The sequence below is a fragment of the Salvelinus alpinus genome, chromosome 27 (assembly GCF_045679555.1).
Source record: "Salvelinus alpinus chromosome 27, SLU_Salpinus.1, whole genome shotgun sequence".
Classification (NCBI taxonomy): Eukaryota; Metazoa; Chordata; class Actinopteri; order Salmoniformes; family Salmonidae; genus Salvelinus; species Salvelinus alpinus.
The window spans coordinates 41014243-41034262 of record NC_092112.1 but is presented as its reverse complement, the minus strand read 5'-3'; the positions used below and the strand labels follow the sequence as shown (position 1 = coordinate 41034262).

Here is a 20020-nt window from a genome sequence, read left to right as displayed (position 1 = left end):
AAAAAAAAAAATGGGTGAACTTCCCTTTAACTTTTTATTACAGCTACATTTTCCCACCATGCTACCTTTTAGAAAATAAAGACAAGCACAAGATAATCAATTATAATCCATTATCCATCCTCTGCTAAGAGGTTCCATAAAACAACACAGACAAACATTTGAAAACTATTTTAATCTTAATTAACAACAATGGCCTCCAGTCTTCCTTCGCAACAGGTCAAAAGAGGTAAGTAGAATGGGTAAGTATACCAATATGAACATACTGTACATTTTATACAAACACACATACTTATTAGCTAGCATGACGAAAACAGAGGCTACATTTCAATAGCGCTAGCAAACAGCTAGGCTAAACTCAATTCCTCTCTATGACAACTGTAAACTGTTGCACTAGTGAAAACGTATGTCCAAAATTATATGATAGCTCTACTTCACTGTGCTGCTGAACAACCCTGAATATTTGGATATTACTTTTTGATTTTGAAGAGAGGAGGCAATATTCATCCTCTTTTACTCTCGCATTCTGATCTTATTCCTTGGCTTTTGTTTTTACCCTCTTTAAGACTGTGCTTGAGTGACAGGACTGACACCATGTAAACTGATATTTGCAACGCCAGTGAAGTGCACTGAACCCGTAATTCTACCCACTTAAGAACATAGCCATTGAGTAAGATAGAATGCGCGTTGCCTGCCAGCATTCAAGGTAGTTATTCCTTGAGGCCCATCCTCTAGTGATTTTACCCGCACGTTCCGTTGCTATGGGAATTATTTCTCCTCCCCCCTGCTCTCTCCAACAAAAGTCACAGGTTGTGCTTTGAAACAATCAGCATTCAAACTATTCGGTCGATTACGCATTCATTTCGCTCCAATGATGACCGGATTTGTCAACAAACTAACCACATAGAAATAGTTTCTGCATGTGAGATTTTTTTTAAAGGTAAGAAAGTACAATTTAAAAGCTGTCTTTCAAATTGTTTTGCAGTTTACGTTAGTTTGGTCTAGGCATATTCTACGTAGCTAGGCATATTTTACGTAGCTAGCCAGGCAGGTAAACAAGCCAGACCTACCCCACTTGTTTTTGATTTGATATGCGTAAACGGAACGTAAACATTTTACAACAGCGAGGCAGAATGGCCGCAAGGAGATGTGAGAGTGAGTTGATAGTAACGTTATAGGGCCTACAGTTTTATTCTATTTTAATCTCAAGGAGAAAGGGACAAAGAAATACATATAGTTGAAGGTCGGCTATTATTTGAGTTGCGCTACCGGACTAAACTCCACTCTATGGTGAAGGAAGTGTATACACCATTATAAAGGAAGTTTATAAACTTCCTTCACCATAGAGTGGAGTTTAGTTCTGCGAGAGTTGTGCATGCTTTGGCTTAAAATGTGCATTTTTGGGACTATACCATTGGCTACATTGTACCAGACAAATTAAATAAAGTGAAACTCAAGTATTTAAAACTTTTGACATATAGTATTTGACCCTGGTCTGGAACGAGAGCCCCTACTGACCCATAATGAAGACCCCGGTGGCCGAGGGTCGCCTGCAGGTGCTGCAGATCTACCGGCTCCTCCAGTATGTCCATGAGGGAGACCAGCCTCAGATAGAGAAGATGGTAGACATGGGTGTGGAGGACCTCATCAACCTGACAGAGCCACGGGAGGGCACCGGAGTTCTCCACCTGGCTGCTGTGGCCAACAACACAGACATGGTCAGCTTCCTGCTGGCCCAGGGCGCCCAGCCCAACGTCCAGGACAAAAGGGGACGCACCCCGGTCATGTTAGCAGCTGAGATGGGGCACGACGGCATGGTGGCCCTGCTAGCTAAGAACTACGCTAAAATGAACCTGTTGGATGCTGAGGGGAAAGGTGAGAGGATCCAGTCAGCCTCCAGATTAGGTGATGCTGTGTTTGCTAGAGATATTGAGTAGAGTAGTGTAGAGTAGAGTAGTCGGCTACTGAGAATATAAATTTATACAATGGGATGGAATAAAATAGAATGTTACTTTATTTATTACCCGTAGATGGAAATGTGCCCTTCGCATCAATTCAAACCATAGTAGACCATCACTGTATTCAAATTTACACTCCACAGTTTGCTTACTTACTGTATTACTGTGTGTGTAGCTCTGATACCAAGAGATGGATTCTGTTTCAAGTTCAGTCTGGTAGCCTCCTGTTGAATGGCGTGACTGTTTGACTCATGAAAATGCATGCTTTCTCTGTTTACATATTGATGAGATCAGTGTCTCAGGCGGCTCGAATTGACTCACTCCCTCCAAAGGAGCCAACCCAATGGCGCTCATACAAAACTCCTTAAAGCCCAATTATGATAATAGCCTCAATTGCAGTGAGGTCCAGTCTTCAGTTACAGTCAATGAGTCTTGGCTATTTTGTGGGGATGATTGTGAACACATCTAATTACAGATCAGAAGGGATCCTCTCCCTTGTCTGTAAAGCCTGCTGGGTAATCCGATCCCTTCTGCTCAATGGCTCACTTGGTGGCTCTTGGCTCTTTTCCCAGGTGTGCTCTTCTACTGCATCTTCCCCACCAAGCGCCACATGCGCTGCCTGCAGGTGGCCCTACACAGCTTGGCTGATGTCAACAACGTCTCGCTCGCCGGGACACCCGTGTTCCTGCTGGCGTGTCAACGTGCCGCCGACTGCTCCGCCATGTGCCTCAGCATCCTGGAGCAGGGCGCCGACCCCAATGCAGCCAATCAGGTCTCATAACACATGACATGGGGGTTTCTGGGAGATCAATGGGCAAATCTGAAATGACACCCTATTCTCTATTTAGTGCAATACTTTAGTCTTATTAGGTACAGTTTGCTGAAATGTTATAAGTGTGCCATTTTGGATTCAACTAATTTTATATTTTCTCAAATTTAACTTGTTGAATTATGGGAGAGGAAATTACCTGAATTGTCGTCTCTCTGAGTAATGTAGATATAGAATAGAATAAGGTAACTAAGACTTTGATGTGTGTGAATTTGGTCTTCATATTCACACTCATCACATAGAGGTGACATCCTCCTGTCTCTACAGATGACAGGCCGCACTGCATTGATGGAGGCAGCCAGGGCTGGGGCTGTGGAGCTGGTCAGAGCCATCCTACTGAGGGGAGCAAACCCCAACACCCTCGACAAGAACCACCTCCACGCCACACACTTCGCTGCCATGGGGGGATTCTTTGAGGTGGGTTATTTTTTTTATTTTACTAGGCAAGTCAGTTAAGAACAAATTCTTATTTACAATGACAGCCTAGGAACAGTGCCTTGTTCAGGGGCAGCACAACAGATTTTTACCTTGTCAGCTCAGGGATTCAATCTAGCAACCTTTCGGTTACTAGTCCAATGCTCTAACCACTAGGCTACCTGCCACCCCAGGTAGCCTAAACAGTAATAATTCATTTGAACGTCAGGTGTCTGTCAGTATAGACTACCCATGTCTAATTGTGGCTTTAATTGCCACATGGGCCACATATACAATATATCTGTACTACGGTTGCAAAGGAAGGGAATATTACTGGAAACTTTCTGTATTAATGTAATCTATCAAAAGACTTCTAGTGGGCCTTTTGGGTACTTCAGATTATTAATGTCTGTAATTATTTTGGGCCCTCTGTGTGGCCTTATCACATATAAAATATATGACATAACTAAATAAGATGTTATTAAAATAGAAAAACAGAATGACAAAGATGTTAAACATTATCCTAAATGTTAACCATCAATTTAGTGAATACCATTGGTGTTTAATATGAGGGGTTTCAGCATGAAATATCCTTTTATATATATTTTTACAGACTTCTATTTTATTTTACTATGTCAATATGTATTTTTTGGTAATGTTTTGGCGTCAAACTAGTGTCAGTTGTGAAAAAAGTCAATAGTTGGTTGAGTTGCAGAGTTAAGGCCGTTGTTGATTTAGATGCTTTTTTTTATTAACTAGGCTATTTTCTCTTGAACCATCTTTTTTTTTTTTTTGTTATTCAATTATAAATGACCAAAGTCACGATAGATTGCCATATATTTTCTGTTAATTAAAAAATTACTGAAGATTCTGGTAACTTTGGTAAATTACCACTATTTTTGCAACCCTAGTCTGAACTTCATGCGCCAATTTCCTGGACCCAGATTAAGCTTAGTCCTGAACTGAAAAACACTTCCTATAGACATTTTCCATTGAGCAGGACAAGGCTTATTTTGGGTCCGGGAAACAGGCCCTATACGTCATCTGTTTTGTGTACGAGCATCATCAGTTACTATAATTGTATTGACTTCCTGCAGGTGATCCAGGTGCTGTCTGCTTACTCAGCTGACATGGGGGTGATGACATCAGAGGGGGACACTCCTCTGCACTACGCTGCCCGAGGGGGCTTCACTGATTGCTGCAGGTTCCTAGCACAGAGAGGTATAGGCCTTAACTAATATGCTTTTTTTTACTAATACTGTAACTAATATACACGGAAGTAATCAGTCCTTCTTAAACTCAAACAAACACATTGACGTTAAGCTCAGTGAATACATCTGTTTGAAAAAAAAATTAGGCATTTTATACATTTTATTCCCAGCATTTGAAATGTTTTCAGCTGGCTATTGATTTGTCAGATTTTTATTCCACTTCAGTCACGAAAGGGTTTCCATCTTTATTGTGTGATAACTTCAGGTTGTAACCCCAAACAAAAAGACCAGGAGGGCCTTCTACCCCGTCATATTGCCAAAGACAACGGCTACAAGGCAGTTGTAAAGGAACTCAAGAAAGCAGAGAGGATACATGGGAAGTACTCCAAAACCGGGATGTCCAATCCCAACACTCCCTGGGCCCTGACCCTCCACGATTGGTCCCACGAGCACGAGGCCGCCCTCCGGAACGCCTTTTTGGACGAATCAGAAGCCAAGGGCACGGAGACAGTCTCTAGGGAAATGTTTATATCTGTGCTGCAGAAGCTCCAGGCCCCAGTGGAACTGGACCAGCTCCACAAGGTGGTAGGGGCCCACGACAAAAGGAGAGAAGGACTAGTCAACGTCAGTGACTTCTTCAAGGGCCTCAAGTACCTCCAGAAACCATTTACCATCGCCTCTTATGGTCCAAAGAAGAAGAAAGGAGGAAAGAGAGGTAAAAAGGGCAAGAAAAAGGCTAAATTCACTCTCCCCATGCCTATTTGTACCATCCCACCTGAGCTTATATACCGGCGGGACGACGGCGGGCCGCCTCACTACATGATCGAGACGTACCAGCATTGTACTGACGTCACCCGTTTCGACCGCGACCACCCGCCAGTCCACCCGATAGAGGATGACTCCGCCTGGTACCTAGACAAGCCGGAGAGGGTCTATATCGACATCAACTACTGTGTGAAGACGGGGGACCTGGAGTCTCTGAACCTGGCCTTCAGTCAGGGGGTCCCGGTGGACGTGAAGGACCGCTTCTATAAGACCCCTCTCATGACCGCCTGTTCCAGTGGAAACTACGAGGTGGCCCAATTCCTCCTCAACTTGGGGTGAGGAAGAATTCTCTCCTGGATGAGATTATTTTGTTTTAGTTTATGGAACACCGTAGTCAACATATGTAAAGGGGTTGTTACACAACTCATCATTATCACTTCTCCCTTTTGTAGACTGTATACATTTCTCAATGTTTGCTTTATAATGCAGTGTGAATATGCCGGTAAAGTTATAGTGGTTTAGTCAGTCATAGCATTAGGCCTATTTCAGTACTGTACCGTATGTGTTTCTTATATACCACAGGGCTGACGTGAATGTGTGTGACCAGTTCCGTTGGACGCCCCTTCACCACGCTTGTCACGCCGGACAACTGGACATAATGGAGCTGCTGGTGGAGAGAGGAGCCAAGGTGGACACGCCCTCTCTCAACGGTGCCACACCCCTCATGAGGGCCATCGAGAGCTGCAGGCCCTGCTGTGTGGACTACCTCATCAAGGCCGGGGCAACGGTTGCTGCAGAAAACAAGAAAGGTACTGTAATACCATCATGAATAGCATGATGCAGTAGGATATTAAATAGCGAACAAGGAATGAATACTCACTCACTCTGTAGGCTACCCAAACAACACATAAGGTCAGCACTCAGAACACCTGAGTTGGTTGACTGTTTTAGTTGATAGATTGCCTCAGAGACTTTTTCTGTCATTTGAATAAGTGCATTTTGTTTCAGAGCAAAATTGCTTGGACATCGCCCGTGCCTATGCAGACTTCAGGATTGTGGACTTGGTCCAGGCTAAGATTGATACTCTGCCCAAACTCAAGGAGAACAAGAAAGGAAAAGGGGGTATACCTCAACCTAAACCCAGACCTGCCACTGCCCAAGAAAAGGTACAATAACTTTTCATGCTACTTGTTTGTCCTAACAACATGTGGACCGTTTCTTTCTATTTTTGATCCGATCGATGGTAAGACTGTTAACCAATCATCATAATCCTGTATGTCAAAGATGTGGTCACACACCCATTCTTTTTTGATCTATGCATAGGCCTCCCTTCCCATCTCTCAATGCGACCGAAAACCAAAAAGTGTAAAAGGATAGTCCCTGTTACCCTACCCCAGAGACATGTAAGCAAATTAGTCCAGACGTGTAGAATTACTTGCTGACAAGGCCGTGGTGTAGTTCTCAATAATCAGAGGCATCGTAGCCGGCAGAGACACCATGCGAGTCCCTATTCAAACTCAAATAAAATTGCTATATACAGGGGGTACCGGTACCGAGCCCATGTGCGGTGGTACAGGGTAGTCGAGGTCATTTGTATACAGTGGGGCAAAAAAGTCTTTAGTCAGCCACCAATTGTGCAAGTTCTCCCACTTAAAAAGATGAGAGAGGCCTGTAATTTTCATCATAGGTACACTTCAACTATGACAGACAAAATGAGGGGAAAAAATCCAGAAAATCACATTGTAGGATTTTTTATGAATTTATTTGCATATTATGGTGGAAAATAATTATTGGTCAATAACAAAAGTTTATCTCAATACTTTGTTATATACCCTTTGTTGGCAATGACAGAGGTCAAACGTTTTCTGTAAGTCTTCACAAGGTTTTCACACACTGTTGCTGGTATTTTGGCCCATTCCTCCATGCAGATCTCTAGAGCAGTGATGTTTTGGGGCTGTTGCTGGGCAACACGGACTTTCAACTCCCTCCAAAGATTTTCTATGGGGTTGAGATCTGGAGACTGGCTAGGCTACTCCAGGACCTTGAAATGCTTCTTACGAAGCCACTCCTTCGTTGCCCGGGCGGTGTGTTTGGGATCATTGTCATGCTGAAAGACCCAGCCACGTTTCATCTTCAATGCCCTTGCTGATGGAAGGAGGTTTTCACTCAAAATCTCACGATACATGGCCCCATTCATTCTTTCCTTTACACGGATCAGTCGTCCTGGTCCCTTTGCAGAAAAACAACCCCAAAGCATGATGTTTCCACCCCCATGCTTCACAGTAGGTATGGTGTTCTTTGGATGCAACTCAGCATTCTTTGTCCTCCAAACACGACGAGTTGAGTTTTTACCAAAAAGTTATATTTTGGTTTCATCTGACCATATGACATTCTCCCAATCTTCTTCTGGATCATCCAAATGCTCTCTAGCAAACTTCAGACGGGCCTGGACATGTACTGGCTTAAGCATAACCCATCAGGAAGTCCAAGATCCAGTTGCAGAGGGAGGTGTTTAGTCCCAGGGTCCTTAGCTTAGTGATGAGCTTTGTGGGTACTATGGTGTTGAACGCTGAGCTGTAGTCTCACATAGGTGTTCCTTTTGTCCAGGTTGGAAAGGGCAGTGTGAAGTGAGATTGAGATTGCGTCATCTGTGGATCTGTTTGGCGCGGTATGCGAATTGAAGTGGGTCTAGGGTTTCCGGGATGATGGTGTTGATGTGAGCCATGACCAGCCTTTCAATGCACTTCATGGCTACCGGCGTGAGTGCTACGGGGCGGTAGTCATTCAGGCAGGTTACCTTCGCATTCTTTTACACAGGGACTATGGTGGTCTGCTTGAAACATGTAGGCATTACAGACTCGGTCAGGGAGAGTTTGAAAATGTCAATGAAGACACTTGCCAGTTGGTCCGCGCGTACTCTGAGTACATGCTCTGAGTTTGATGGTTCGTCTGAGGGCAAGGCGGTGCAGATGTTGCCTGTAACTGAGGTGGTATACACCTCAATGCCATTGGATGAATCACGGAACATATTCCAGTCTGTGCTAGCAAAACAGTCCTGTAGCGTAGCATTCACCCTATCTGACCACTTCCGTATTGAGCGAGTCACTGGTACTTCCTGTTGTAGTTTATGCTTGTAAACAGAAATCAGGAGGATAGAATTATGGTCAGATTTGCCAAATGGAGGGTGAGGGAGAGCTTTGTATGCATCTCTGTGTGTGGAGTAAAGGTGGTCTAGATTTTTTCCTCTGCTTGCACATGTGACATGCTGGTAGAAATGAGGCAAAACGGATTTAAGTTTGCCTGCATTAAAGTCCCCGGCCACTAGGAGCGTCGCTTCTGGATGAGCATTTTCTTGTTTGCTTATGGCCTTATACAGCTTGTTGAGTGCGGTCTTAGTGACAGCATAAGGTTGTGGTGGTAAATAGACGGCTACGAATAATACACATGAGAACTCTCTTGGTAGATGGTGTGGTCTACAGCTTGTTATGAGGTACTCTACCTCAGGCGAACAATACCTTGAGACTTTTTTAAATATTAGACATCATGCACCAGCTGTTATTAACAAATACACACACCCCCGCCCTTCGTCTTACCAGACGTAGCTGCTCTGTCATGCCGATGCACGGAAATCCCAGACAGCTCTATATTATCCGTTTTGTCGTTCAGCCAAGACTCGGTGAAACATAAGATATTACAGTTTTTACTGTGTTGCTGTGTCACTGTGGTTACTTCAATGTTGCTCCAGGGTTGGGCTCAATTCCATTTCAATTCAGTCAAGATATGAATTGAAATTCCTAAGTATTGATAAATCCGCATTGAAAATCAATGAGTCAACATTTCAGTTGATCTAGAATTAAAATGCTGATACAATCTCTGGAAGTTGACTGAATTGACTGACCCTAAACCTTGATTGCTGTTTTTTTCTGCCTCCTTGATGACTGTGTTGCCGTGGTCCCCCCCCCCCCCCAGGGTCATGGTCCGGTGACCCCAGCCCCATCTGAGATGGTAGTGAATAAAGCGATGTTCCTGAAGGAGAGAGTCATTCTGCACAGCACTCAGATCATCAGCGGACAAGTCAACAAAGTGGACATCAGCTACGTGCCAAAAACGGTAGGACTGCTATGCCATTGCAGTGCTGATGTAGCAGATTAAAATGACAACGAATCTCTCTCAAATGAGTTTGGTAACAATGTTTATTTTTTTCTGCAAGACATGTACATGGAGGTCCAGGAGGGGAATTGAACCTGTATATTAAAATAAAGTTGAACTACGTTGGTTGTGTTCAGTTTAGTTGTTTCTCCCTCATAGAGTTGTATAGAGATCGCAACATTGTATCTGTCCCATTATTGCGTTTTTGAGGGCACGGGCAGCGCCATTGAGGCCTCCATTTTGAAGTAGTCCATTTTATTCTACTACTTCAAAGAATTGGTAAACAAACTGAAAGGGTGCACACTGCCACCTGGAGTGTGTTGTTTGAGCAGGTATAAATAAACTCAAGGTTGGAGGTTTAATGCCACCTGCAGTTATGGAATGTTTTCTCACCAGTATAATTCATTGGCTGATCCCTCCTGATGACCTGGATGGAATTATGTGATCTTTCCTTACCTCATAGGAAGTCCCACCCAGTTGATTACTTCAAAATGGTGAAAGTCCTCTATACAACTCTATGTTCTCCCCCTACTTTATGTTCCAGGTATGGGGCAAGCAGACCACCACCAGCCAGCTGGTAGAGAAGATGCAGAAGAAGAGGGAGAGGTTTTCCTACGAGGTGGACTTTGAGGACTTTATGATGCCCTTCAGTAAGAACATCCAGCAGAAATCGCTGAAGCTAACTCAAGCTACTAACTAGTGGTAACAAGACATGGTTGTAATGAGTCAGCAGTTATGTTTGCAGATGGAATATATTTGCCTCACATAGTTGGTTTCAAATCAGTTTTCAATTCAGGAAGTGAATTGGAATTAATTTCGTCATATTTTCAATTTATGTATTGAATTTCAATTTACTCTCTGAATTGAAAACGTAATTTGCCTTAGCACACTGATGGCTGAGAGGATTGTTTCCTCGCTGTCATAGAAAGCCAGTAAATGTATTGACTAAAGCAAGAGACACCAAGTAGTAGATGTAAAGATGTCAGAATAATGTATAGATGTTGTTCACTGTATCTATTGAAATTATACACTTGAATTTAGTTCAAAATTGTCTTCTTCTGACACGCCTACCGAGTACTCATTGTTGTCACTAGACACAAAGCACATGGCAAAGAGTCTGTCCTGTACACCAGACAGCTTCCACTCTTCCAGACAGCTTTACAGTCCTACGGATCTGATATAGAAGTCCTAGTAATGATTTGAAATATGTTGGGGAGGATCCACACCTAATACCTTTTTTGCACTGTTGGTTAGAGCCTGTAAATAAGCAGGTCTTCACACACCTGTTGTATTCTGCGCACGTGACAAATAAACTTTGATTTGGCATCTGGGCTGGTGGTTGGTGTGTCAACATCTCCTCTCGGTCTCTCTCTTTCTCTCACCGCCGTCTGCCAGGCACACTGGGTAGCATGCCTCACTCTGCAGGTACACACACAATTCACCACGACACAAACCACACGCACATTAAGACACACCTCCCTAAGCCTGTGAATGCCAGTGACATCACACGTGGTTGATACTGTGCTATTTGATTTCACTGCCTGACTTTTTTTGATGTGCCTGTTTTATCCTTTTGTTAGTCATCTATATGTCTGTAATGGACTTGGATTTGTACACTTTTTCTTCTGGTGAGTAGTGAGGGTATGGTTTTCTATGCAATACACAGTTCCTCCTCTGAACCTGCAGGAGGCACTGTTTGGCTAACTTTATTCTGGAACGACTGGTTGTTTATTTTTTTTATTTAACCTTTATTTAACTATGCAAGTCAGTTAAGAACAAATTCTTATTTACAATGATGGCCTTGATAAGGCGGGTGAATAGAAACTTCTAGGGAGCTCTTGTCTTACAGCCCAGAGTGAGTAAAAGTGGCAGCCATGTGTACTGTTATTAGCTTGCTATACCATTATATACTTGATCTGAGAATAAATAACAAGAAAAGACATGGTATTAGCAGTGGTATTTTGGGGGGTTATTTTTACTTTACAATTTATATGTTTGACAATTTTTACTTCACTACATTCCTAAATAAAATACTCCTTACATTTTCCCTGACACTCAAAAGACTATCTCCAGACTGCATTGAGAGTTGATGATCACATTTGAGAGACAAAGATTACAATTACACTCAGTGGCTCTATCTATCTCTCTGTGTTAAATGTACTTGCTGATGCTGATCCATGCTCTCTCACCTTCTCAATATCAAATTAGACGACAGTGTCCTCAAGGTCCATTGGACATTGTTACAAAAAGGAAAAAGACCAAGATCGAGGTCAGTAACACAGGCCCACGTTGAATTTGTATTACCACAGCTAAAGGGATACCTACTTCCCTAGAGTCAGATGAACTTGTGGATACAATTTCTATGGCTCTGTGTTCAGTATGAAGGAAGTTAGAGGTAGTTTCGCGAGCCAATGCTAACTTGCCGTAGCGCAATGACTGGAAGTCTATGGGTCTCTGCTAGCGTGCGAGAGAAAAGGAGAGGATGAGATGGGGATGTCAGTTACAGAGAGGGGGAGCAAGAATAATAAGCTGAATGAATGAATGCAATAGAGGGAGAGAAAGCCCAATGGTGATTTGCATGTCTGTGGATCAGTGTAATGGGACAGAGAGAAGGGGAGTGGAGAGCACGGCAGGTTGACTCTGGGAGGGGGGAGAGTGTTCTACCAATATAAATCTATTGGCTATGGTTATAGGGCTAATACTAGAGGATAGCCCCCTGTCCTCCGCTCTGTGCCGTGATAAAACCTCTTAAGGATCCGCTCCTTTTTTTAAATTTTTGCCTACAAGGACATACCCAAATCTAACTGCCTGTAGCTCAGGCCCCGTAGCAAGGATATGCATATTCTTGGTACCATTTGAACACTTTGAAGTTTGTGGAAATGTGAAAGGAATGTAGGAGAATATAACACAATAGATCTGGTAAAAGATAATACAAAGAAGAAAAAAAAACGTTCTTGTGTATTTTTTTTGTACCATCATCCATGAAATGCAAGATAAAGGCCATAATGTATTATTCCAGCCCAGGTGAAATTTAGATTTTGGCCACTAGATGGCAGCAGTGTATGTGCAGTTTTAGACTGCTCCAATGAACCATTGCATTCCTGTTCAAAATTTTGCATCAAGATTGCTCAAATGTGCCTAATTTGTTTATTAATAACTCTTCATGTTCAAAATTGTGCACTCTCCTCAAAGAATAGCATGGTATTCTTTCACTGTAATAGCTTCTGTAAATTGGACAGTGCAGTTAGATTAACAATCATTTAAGCTTTCTGCCAATATCAGATATGTCAATGTCCTGGGATATCTTCTTGTTACTTACAACCTCATGCTAATCGCATTAGCCTACGTTAGCTCAACTGTCCCGTGGACGGGACACCGATACCGAAGAAGTTTTATAGAGTGACAGAGACTGAGCGAGTGTGTGAGAGATTTAAAGAGAGGGTTAGGGAGAGACAGAGAGAGGCGGAGTTAGAGAGACAAGAAAGAGAGAAATGCAGTGAGAAATATAAGAAATTACAGATATAAACACGGCCTCTGTATGGAGGGTTGACAAAACCAAATAAATTTGATGTTTACCAACATTGAATCTTGTCTATTCACATTTGCGATTACCTATTTGGGTGATCTTTACTTGTCAGTACGGTATAATGCATAATAATAATAATAATAGGCCCGGCCTTAGCAAGCTATTCAACAGGGCCCAGTAGGGTTACAAGGTTCACTGATGCCAGTCTTGTGCATGGACAGCTGTGCAGTGCAGGATGGCAGAGTGGAGCTGAATGCTCTTATACCTCAGAGTACTGGACCAAAACAGAAGGTCCCTCCTGGCTAACTCACAGAAAGTGGCACATTATTGCCAACTGAACACAAATTATTATATTCTTAGTCTCCATATGAGCATCTGTGTGTATACTGTGTGTCTGTGCATATTTGTCTCTGTGTGTGTGTTTGCTTGAGCATTTGCATCACGGGATAAAACATTGCAACAGTTGAGATCCTCTTGCAGCATGTATGATGATTATTAGGATGTTTACAGAGAATGCTTGTGAAAGGGTGGTGGGGAGAGGGCAGTCAGTGTGCCAGTGGATCCCCTCGTGCGCTTTTACAGTGCAGTGCAGTGCTCCTCGAAGGATCCTTCATAATCTGTGTCCAGGTTGCTGGGTTATGGAGGTCAGTGTTCTGGTCAGCAAATCAACTCTGTCATTACTGATGGTGTAATAGTCTCTGCGGGTCCAGTGTGTATGTGGGAGGCTGTATTGTGTGTGTGTTTGTGCATGCACGTGCTCGTTTATGTGTGTGTGCATGTGCGCCTACTTGTGTGCGTGCCTGTGTGTTATACTATTAACACCACTACATGCATGAACATGTTTTATCTCCATAGAGTGAACATGAAATTAGCTGGCATGTAGCTATGGCAACAGGGTATCCTCTCTGCTGTCACCTGCAACCATATTTGGTTTGGTTTCCTTTTCCTTTTTTTCCCCAAAAACAGTTCATTTGAGAGAGAAGCAACACGCGACTCTGCCTATTGTCTCCTGTTGCATACCATTATGCACATATACCATGTCTTAGAGAAGAAGCACACACCTCTGACCATATCGTCTATTGTTGTACACAATCATTAGCCTATACCATTATTGTCATAGAGAATAGAGGGACTGTGTACATCTACCCATTGTATCCTTTAGATGCGCTCATCTTAGTTGAGTTCCTGTGCCTTTTACCCAAACGGATGATAAATATGGTAAACAAATGATAATGCTTCATGAAATAGTGAACGAAAGAACGTCCAATAGTAATACAATAAGCAGCAACAGCCATGACACAGCGCAATTCACAGAAGCCAGCTAGCTACAGGTTAGTTTTTTCTTGACCAAAATTTACTGAAAGAAACAAAATATTTTCTCTGGTGCCGGGTTGGGACAGAAGGGCGCCTAGAATAGAGAACTGGAGACAGAGAGAGAGAGAGAGAGAAAGAAAAACAGTTTCAGTGCAGCAGAGGAGGAGGCGGCACTGGCTGGCACAGCCACGCTGCAGGCTCTGCAGTGCTACCCAGTTTGAGGAAAACACCCCTCTCTCACTCACCAGAAAGAAACCTCAATTTTCTCTCCTCACCTCTGCTACCCTTTCAGAGATTCTCTCTTTCATCAGGTCAATCTCTCAGTCTGTTGTCACCTAAAGTCACTAAAACATCACTCATATCACTCAGGATACGTACCAAATGGCACCCTATTCTACTTATTTGTTTTGTACTTTTACCCCTTTTTCTCCCCAATTGGTAGTTACATTCTTGTCCCATCACTGCAACTCCCGTACAGACTCGGGAGAGGCGAAGGTCGAGAGCCATGCATCATTAGACACGACCCTGCCAAGCCGCACTGCTTCTTGACATGCTGCTCGCTTAACCCGGAAGCCAGCCGCACCAATGTACAACTGGCTACCGAGTCAGCTTGCAGGCGCCCAGCCCGCCACAAGGAGTCGCTAGTCCTCTCGTCCATAGTCCTCTTCCCTCTCCTTTGGGATGATGTGCTGTCTGTCGGACCATTCCAAACAGCAGGTCTCCCCTTCACTTCATCTTTACATAACAGCCCATTGCATTATTCTTTGAGTTATCAGATGTAAGAGTCAGTAACAGTTAAGGAGCTCAGTTAGCTTGTTAGTTGATAAGGCCCAGGCGTGGCAAACCTGGGCCAACTCCCGTCTCCAAGGAGACCAGCCAAGGGGAAGGAGTCTACAATAAATCCATTAGAAAGGACAAAAGGAGGCACAGCAAACCATAGAATGTCATGCAAATTAGAATAAGGCATGCAAAATATGTTAAATAAACGATCACTGCAAACTCAAAATGAAATAATAAATACACACAAAAAGGGCTGGTCTCCAATCTGTGAAAAACTAAAGAGGGCAACATGTGACACATATCTACTCTGTCCTGTATTACAAATACAGAGCATTGAATGTGTATTTAAATACATGCAGTTACTATCTGTTGGTTTTATGAATGAAATGTCCAGCAAGAGACTCCTTTCTCAATCTCTCTCTCATCTCTGTCTTTCTCTATCCCACATCTACAGTATCTATCTATATCTCTCCCATTCTGTCTCTTCCCATATCACTCTCTCTTTCATTCTCTCTCCCCATTTATCTCCTTCTCTCTCTCTCTCTTTTGGCCTCTGGCTCTCCTCTCCAAATGGATTTTTCATGCGGAGTTATCATTATCATTCATTTAGGAGTCAGGTTTGCTTCAGAGCAATAGAAGATACATTTGTTAGACTGCCAAACAGAGGCAGAGAGTAAAGGAGAACATTCCCACGCTGCCTGAGAAGTCTACACTCCTCATTAGGAAATATGAATTATTCATTTCCTCAAATTAATTTATTTTAATTGATCTGAAATAAAAAGCTGTAATTATCATCCATTATTCTATGATCATATTCATAACACCCTCATACATGACTGTGATTATCTTTGTCTTGGATACATGTACTGTAAGACAAGGGTAGGGTGTCATCAAATCTTCACTTGTGTCCATTCTATTTTGTTTGGGCACACATTGTTAGATTAAAATGTGGGTGTGTATTAGTCTTAGAAAAAAAATACTAAAATGTAAATAGATTGAAAAGAAATGCTGTTGGAGAAAGTATTGGGGCAGTTCGAAAATTACTGGAGGGGAAGGGGGCGGGGGTCCAAAATAGGGAAGCGGGGGTGTAACTTTTTTTTTTTTGCTTTGGGGAGGGTTGTGTGGATTTTTATTGGGCACAGGGGAGTCTAATGAGTTTTTTTGCCTTGGTATTGGTACTTTCCTTATACACTAGCCAATCCCACAGTACCCACATGGGTTGCCGCCGTCGGCTCCGGGCTCATATTGGTCACACTCTTACCTTTGATATTTGCCTCCAAAGGCCACAAAACAACATGTTTTGTTACCCATGATGATTGTGAGGTCATCATTTATTGACTTGATAATTAGTAAGATTACAGTAACTTCCATTACTTTGTGGAGTTGAAACGTGAAGCGGCACCCACGGCACAATCAATCGAAAGGTGGACAGCACATGGTGCTGAAATAAGGCTAATTCAAGTCATTCATTTCAACAGACTTCATTTTAACTCAAATTAACTAACAACAAGAGAGATTTCTGCTGGAGCCTAAGAGGTAGGCCTCTTATTTCTTAAACAGGAAGAAATAAGCTCCAGCAGTTTAAATGATAAGCTATCCATAGATTTGTCGGCCAATTCCTCCAAAAGTATGTTTTTTTATGGCAAAAAGCATACTCCTTGTTAGCTTAAGATTTTGAAGAACCTAAAACAGATTCTGATTATTTAAAGCCATCTATAACGACGCTTTCCTCTGCGATGCTTTATGCTAGAAACGAGTTGCAAAAAGTAAAATGTTTTACTTTGATTGGGAAGTAATCTAATAGGCCTATAATGTCGCTATCAATTGAGCTATTCACTTTCTGTAAAAGAGATGTTTAAACCCAGGCAGCTTTCAGGGAAGGACTTTTGACCTTCTCTTGATGGGTTAAGCCATGGAAGAGTAGCCAGCAGTTAAAATGTAAATGTTTCTGTGTTGGGCCTCTGTCTGGGGTGGGGAAATGTAACTTGTAAAAGTAGCTTACATTTCTTAGAATCATATGACGTCTCAGATGACATTTTTTACAAACAGCAACAGTTTCGTTGCAAACAAGACACACTGGCTTGGCATCAGAGACATTTTGAGAAATGTGGTACGATTAATGATAATCTATCTGTCCATTTTTCCCTGAAACTCCTATTTTCTAAATCTGCCTTTCTTTAGGGACTTTTGGAAAGCTATATTTTCTTTAGGGTAGGCGAACTGTTTTTCACCAGTCAATGCACAGAGAAATAGACTAAGACTACAGCACTCAGAGACATTGGTAATTTTGTCTCAATTTTTTTTTTTAAATGTGTAATTTAATTGATTATTTATTAAACGGATGAGTTCAAAAATGTTGTTTGAAATAGTAAAGGTGAATGAATTGGGATGCATTTATATTATGTTCTGGCCTGCTGACTATGAGCTCATAAAAACTGGTATAAAAAAAGACATTCTGCTAATGTCTTTAGTCATGTAAATTACTAGAATTGCATTAAATGCATTTATACTTTGTCACTGTTACTGTGGTCATAATCAATTATTTTTGAGTTAATTCAATGAAGGGGAGGGTCATGTGAATATATTTTTATAACATTGGGTGGGGGGGTGCCTTTAAAAATAAATGAAATCTCGAGTTGGACTCCCCCACCTTCCAGTAATTTTCGAATGGTCCCTAACGACTATCCTTTAATGTAAAGCTGGCTGTATTCACTAGTCTATTCTATTTCAGAGCATTCAAAAGATGGTGCTGTTATTGTGTGACTGCAGTTTGCTTCAATAGGACTAAATCACATGTTTAGTGGATGCTCAAGAACATCATCCTGTCAAGCATGTGTACATCTATTATGTTATCTACTTCTCACGATAAAGCCACAAAAGTAATACTAAACAATACTGGTTTTGATGGAGAAAATGTCTAGACTCCACGGCTGAGATGTGACACCATGATTCGACACTGTAAACACATTCACATGCTTTTGGTTGCCTAAAAATACATGGCAATTTCTATTGAGCCGTTACCGGTGCACATGCAGCTTCCCATTACCAACCCTGCAGAAGTGCTGATCTTTTTTGACAGATATCGATTCAAAGCTGCTGACGTCAAAAGCATCCTCCATCTTTTACGATTGCAGAGATGCTGCTTTTCATTGAAGAAGAACTGAGGAGGTATCAACCACGCGGGCACTGCCTTTGTGACAATCCAGTCCATGCAGAACTGGGGTGATATCTGTTAGTTGTTGAAATTTGCGGACATTTCCTCCTCGTGCTGACTGCAAGCCACCGACCACGGGCACAGGTAGGAGAAAAGTATACAATTCTCTATTCTGTTATATCGCAAAGGATTTATTTTAGTTTTCATCCCCACAAAACACTTTTACTACAGAATGAAGCATTAGGTTTTGAATTGTGAAGCCGTCTTCGACAGTACATCGGAGGATGGGTTTTTATTGTCAAACCCGGTATGATAACAGCACTTGATTAACAAACTTTTTTTCGTTGCCTTTGTGTTTAATATTGCCTATTTATCCGTTCTAGGCTGTGTGTACAGTTATTAGAAAGAGGCAAACGCGGCACGCCTTTAAAATTACATGACCACTGTGCTGTGCGTGTAAAATCTACACGCGTAGTCAATTGTTGAAAATGAAGGATGTTGTGTGTGCTAATGTGTAAGGTGTGGGCGTTCTGTGTTTCAGAACCTTGGACAACGACATCTTCGCTGTTCTCTCTATCTCAATTTCAATTTAACGGCTTTATTGGCATGGGAAATATATGTTAACTTTGCCAAAGCAAGTGAACTAGAAAATAAACAACAGTGAAATAAATCAAATTAACAGTAAACTCTCTCTGTCTCTCTCTCTCTCTCTCTCTAGGAAAATAAACAGACGAACACGCACTAGAAAGTTAACAGAGTTGGGGGAGAAACACATCCTAGACGGGGTCCTTGATTGATTTAGGGATTGTCATTAGGCTGTAGTAAAGTGCGCCATGCATAGTGTCTTGATGGAAGGTGGAGACTGTCAAACTTCATGAATGTGCCACTATTGTGCACGTCTGTCCATAGTTTGTTGTGTCAAAATGGCCACATCCCTACCATGCCATGCTGCAGACTGGTCTCAGAGCATTTCATATTATTCTGTATATAAATCCGAGACACTCCATTTCGTATGATATGTTATGAATTACAATTCGTATTATATGTTACTAATTTGCAGTGGTGTAAAGTACTTAAGTGTAAATACTTTAAAGTACTACATATGTTGTTTTTTGGGTTATCTGTACTTTACTATTTATATGTTTGACTACTTTAACTTTAACTTCACTATATTCCTAATGAAAATAATGTACTTTTTTTCTCCATACATTTCCCTGAAACCCAAAAGTACTCATTACATTTTGAATGCTTAGCAGGACAGGAAAATGGTCAAATTCAGGCACTTATCAAGAGAACGTCCCTGGTCATCCCCACTGCCTCTGATTTGGTGGACTTACTAAACACATGCTTTTTTTGTAAATTATGTCTGCGTGTTGGGAGTGTGCCCCTGGCTATCCGTAAATAACACAAACAAAAAGTTCTGGTTTGCTTAATGTAAGCAATTTGAAATTATCTTTACTTTTACTTTTGATACTTAAGTATATTTAAAACCAAATACTTTTAGACTTTTACTCAAGTAGTATTTTACTGGGGGACTTTCACTTTTACTTGAGTAATTTTCTATTAAGGAATCGTTACTTTTTCTCAAGTATGACAATTAGGTACTTTTTCCACCACTGTTAATTAGTGAAATGTACAATAAGTTACGAATTTTGCAAATGTGCTATAACTTACGAATTTGCTAAATGTATGATATGTTACGAATCCTATCTAGGTGGCTAACATTAGCTAGCTGGCTAATGTTAGCTAGGCTAGGGGTTTGGGTTAGGGGTTAGGGTTAAGTTTTGGGTTAAAGGGTTAAGGTTAGGGTTGGAGAAGGGTTAGCTAAAAGGGTTAAGGTTAGGGCTAGGGGCAGAGTAAGATAAAATGGTTAAGGTTAGGGCTTGGGGAAGGGATAGCTAACATGCTAAGTAGTTGCAAAGT

At 41.9% G+C, this 20020-nt stretch overlaps 2 protein-coding genes across 4 annotated transcripts in view; both read left to right on the top strand.

Annotated features, from left to right (window-relative positions):
- Positions 1-316: 316 nt before the first annotated feature.
- On the top strand, positions 317-10654 carry ankef1a (ankyrin repeat and EF-hand domain containing 1a). 2 transcript variants are annotated; one of them, XM_071370696.1, is made up of 10 exons: positions 317-937; positions 1479-1872; positions 2528-2727; positions 3052-3201; positions 4296-4419; positions 4675-5509; positions 5757-5983; positions 6183-6340; positions 9144-9284; positions 9868-10654. In XM_071370696.1, exons 2-10 carry the CDS (start codon positions 1521-1523, stop codon positions 10021-10023), a joined length of 2343 nt encoding a protein of 780 aa, XP_071226797.1. In that variant the 5' UTR covers positions 317-937; positions 1479-1520; the 3' UTR covers positions 10024-10654. The 2 variants fall into 2 exon arrangements, with proteins under 2 accessions (XP_071226797.1, XP_071226798.1); XM_071370697.1 differs by lacking the exon at positions 317-937 and having other exon boundaries at positions 966-1872.
- A 7450-nt stretch (positions 10655-18104) lies between these two features.
- Positions 18105-20020, top strand: part of LOC139556574 (synaptosomal-associated protein 25-A-like) — a 44342-nt gene continuing 42426 nt past the window's right edge. For both annotated transcript variants that reach the window (XM_071370694.1, XM_071370695.1), the window contains exon 1: positions 18105-18241. The gene's annotated coding sequence lies outside the window, so the exon portion shown is untranslated. The remainder of the gene's footprint in view (positions 18242-20020) is intronic.

What these genes read in the sequence shown, in the direction of transcription:
- ankef1a (XM_071370696.1), top strand. Translation starts at nt 1,521, where the DNA reads ATGAAGACCCCGGTGGCCGAGGGTCGCCTGCAGGTGCTGCAGATCTAC. An exon ending in CAATTCCTCCTCAACTTGGG is followed by an intron (nt 5,510 to 5,756) that starts GTGAGGAAGAAT and finishes TATATACCACAG; the next exon opens with GGCTGACGTGAATGTGTGTG. An exon ending in CTGCCACTGCCCAAGAAAAG is followed by an intron (nt 6,341 to 9,143) that starts GTACAATAACTT and finishes CCCCCCCCCCAG; the next exon opens with GGTCATGGTCCGGTGACCCC.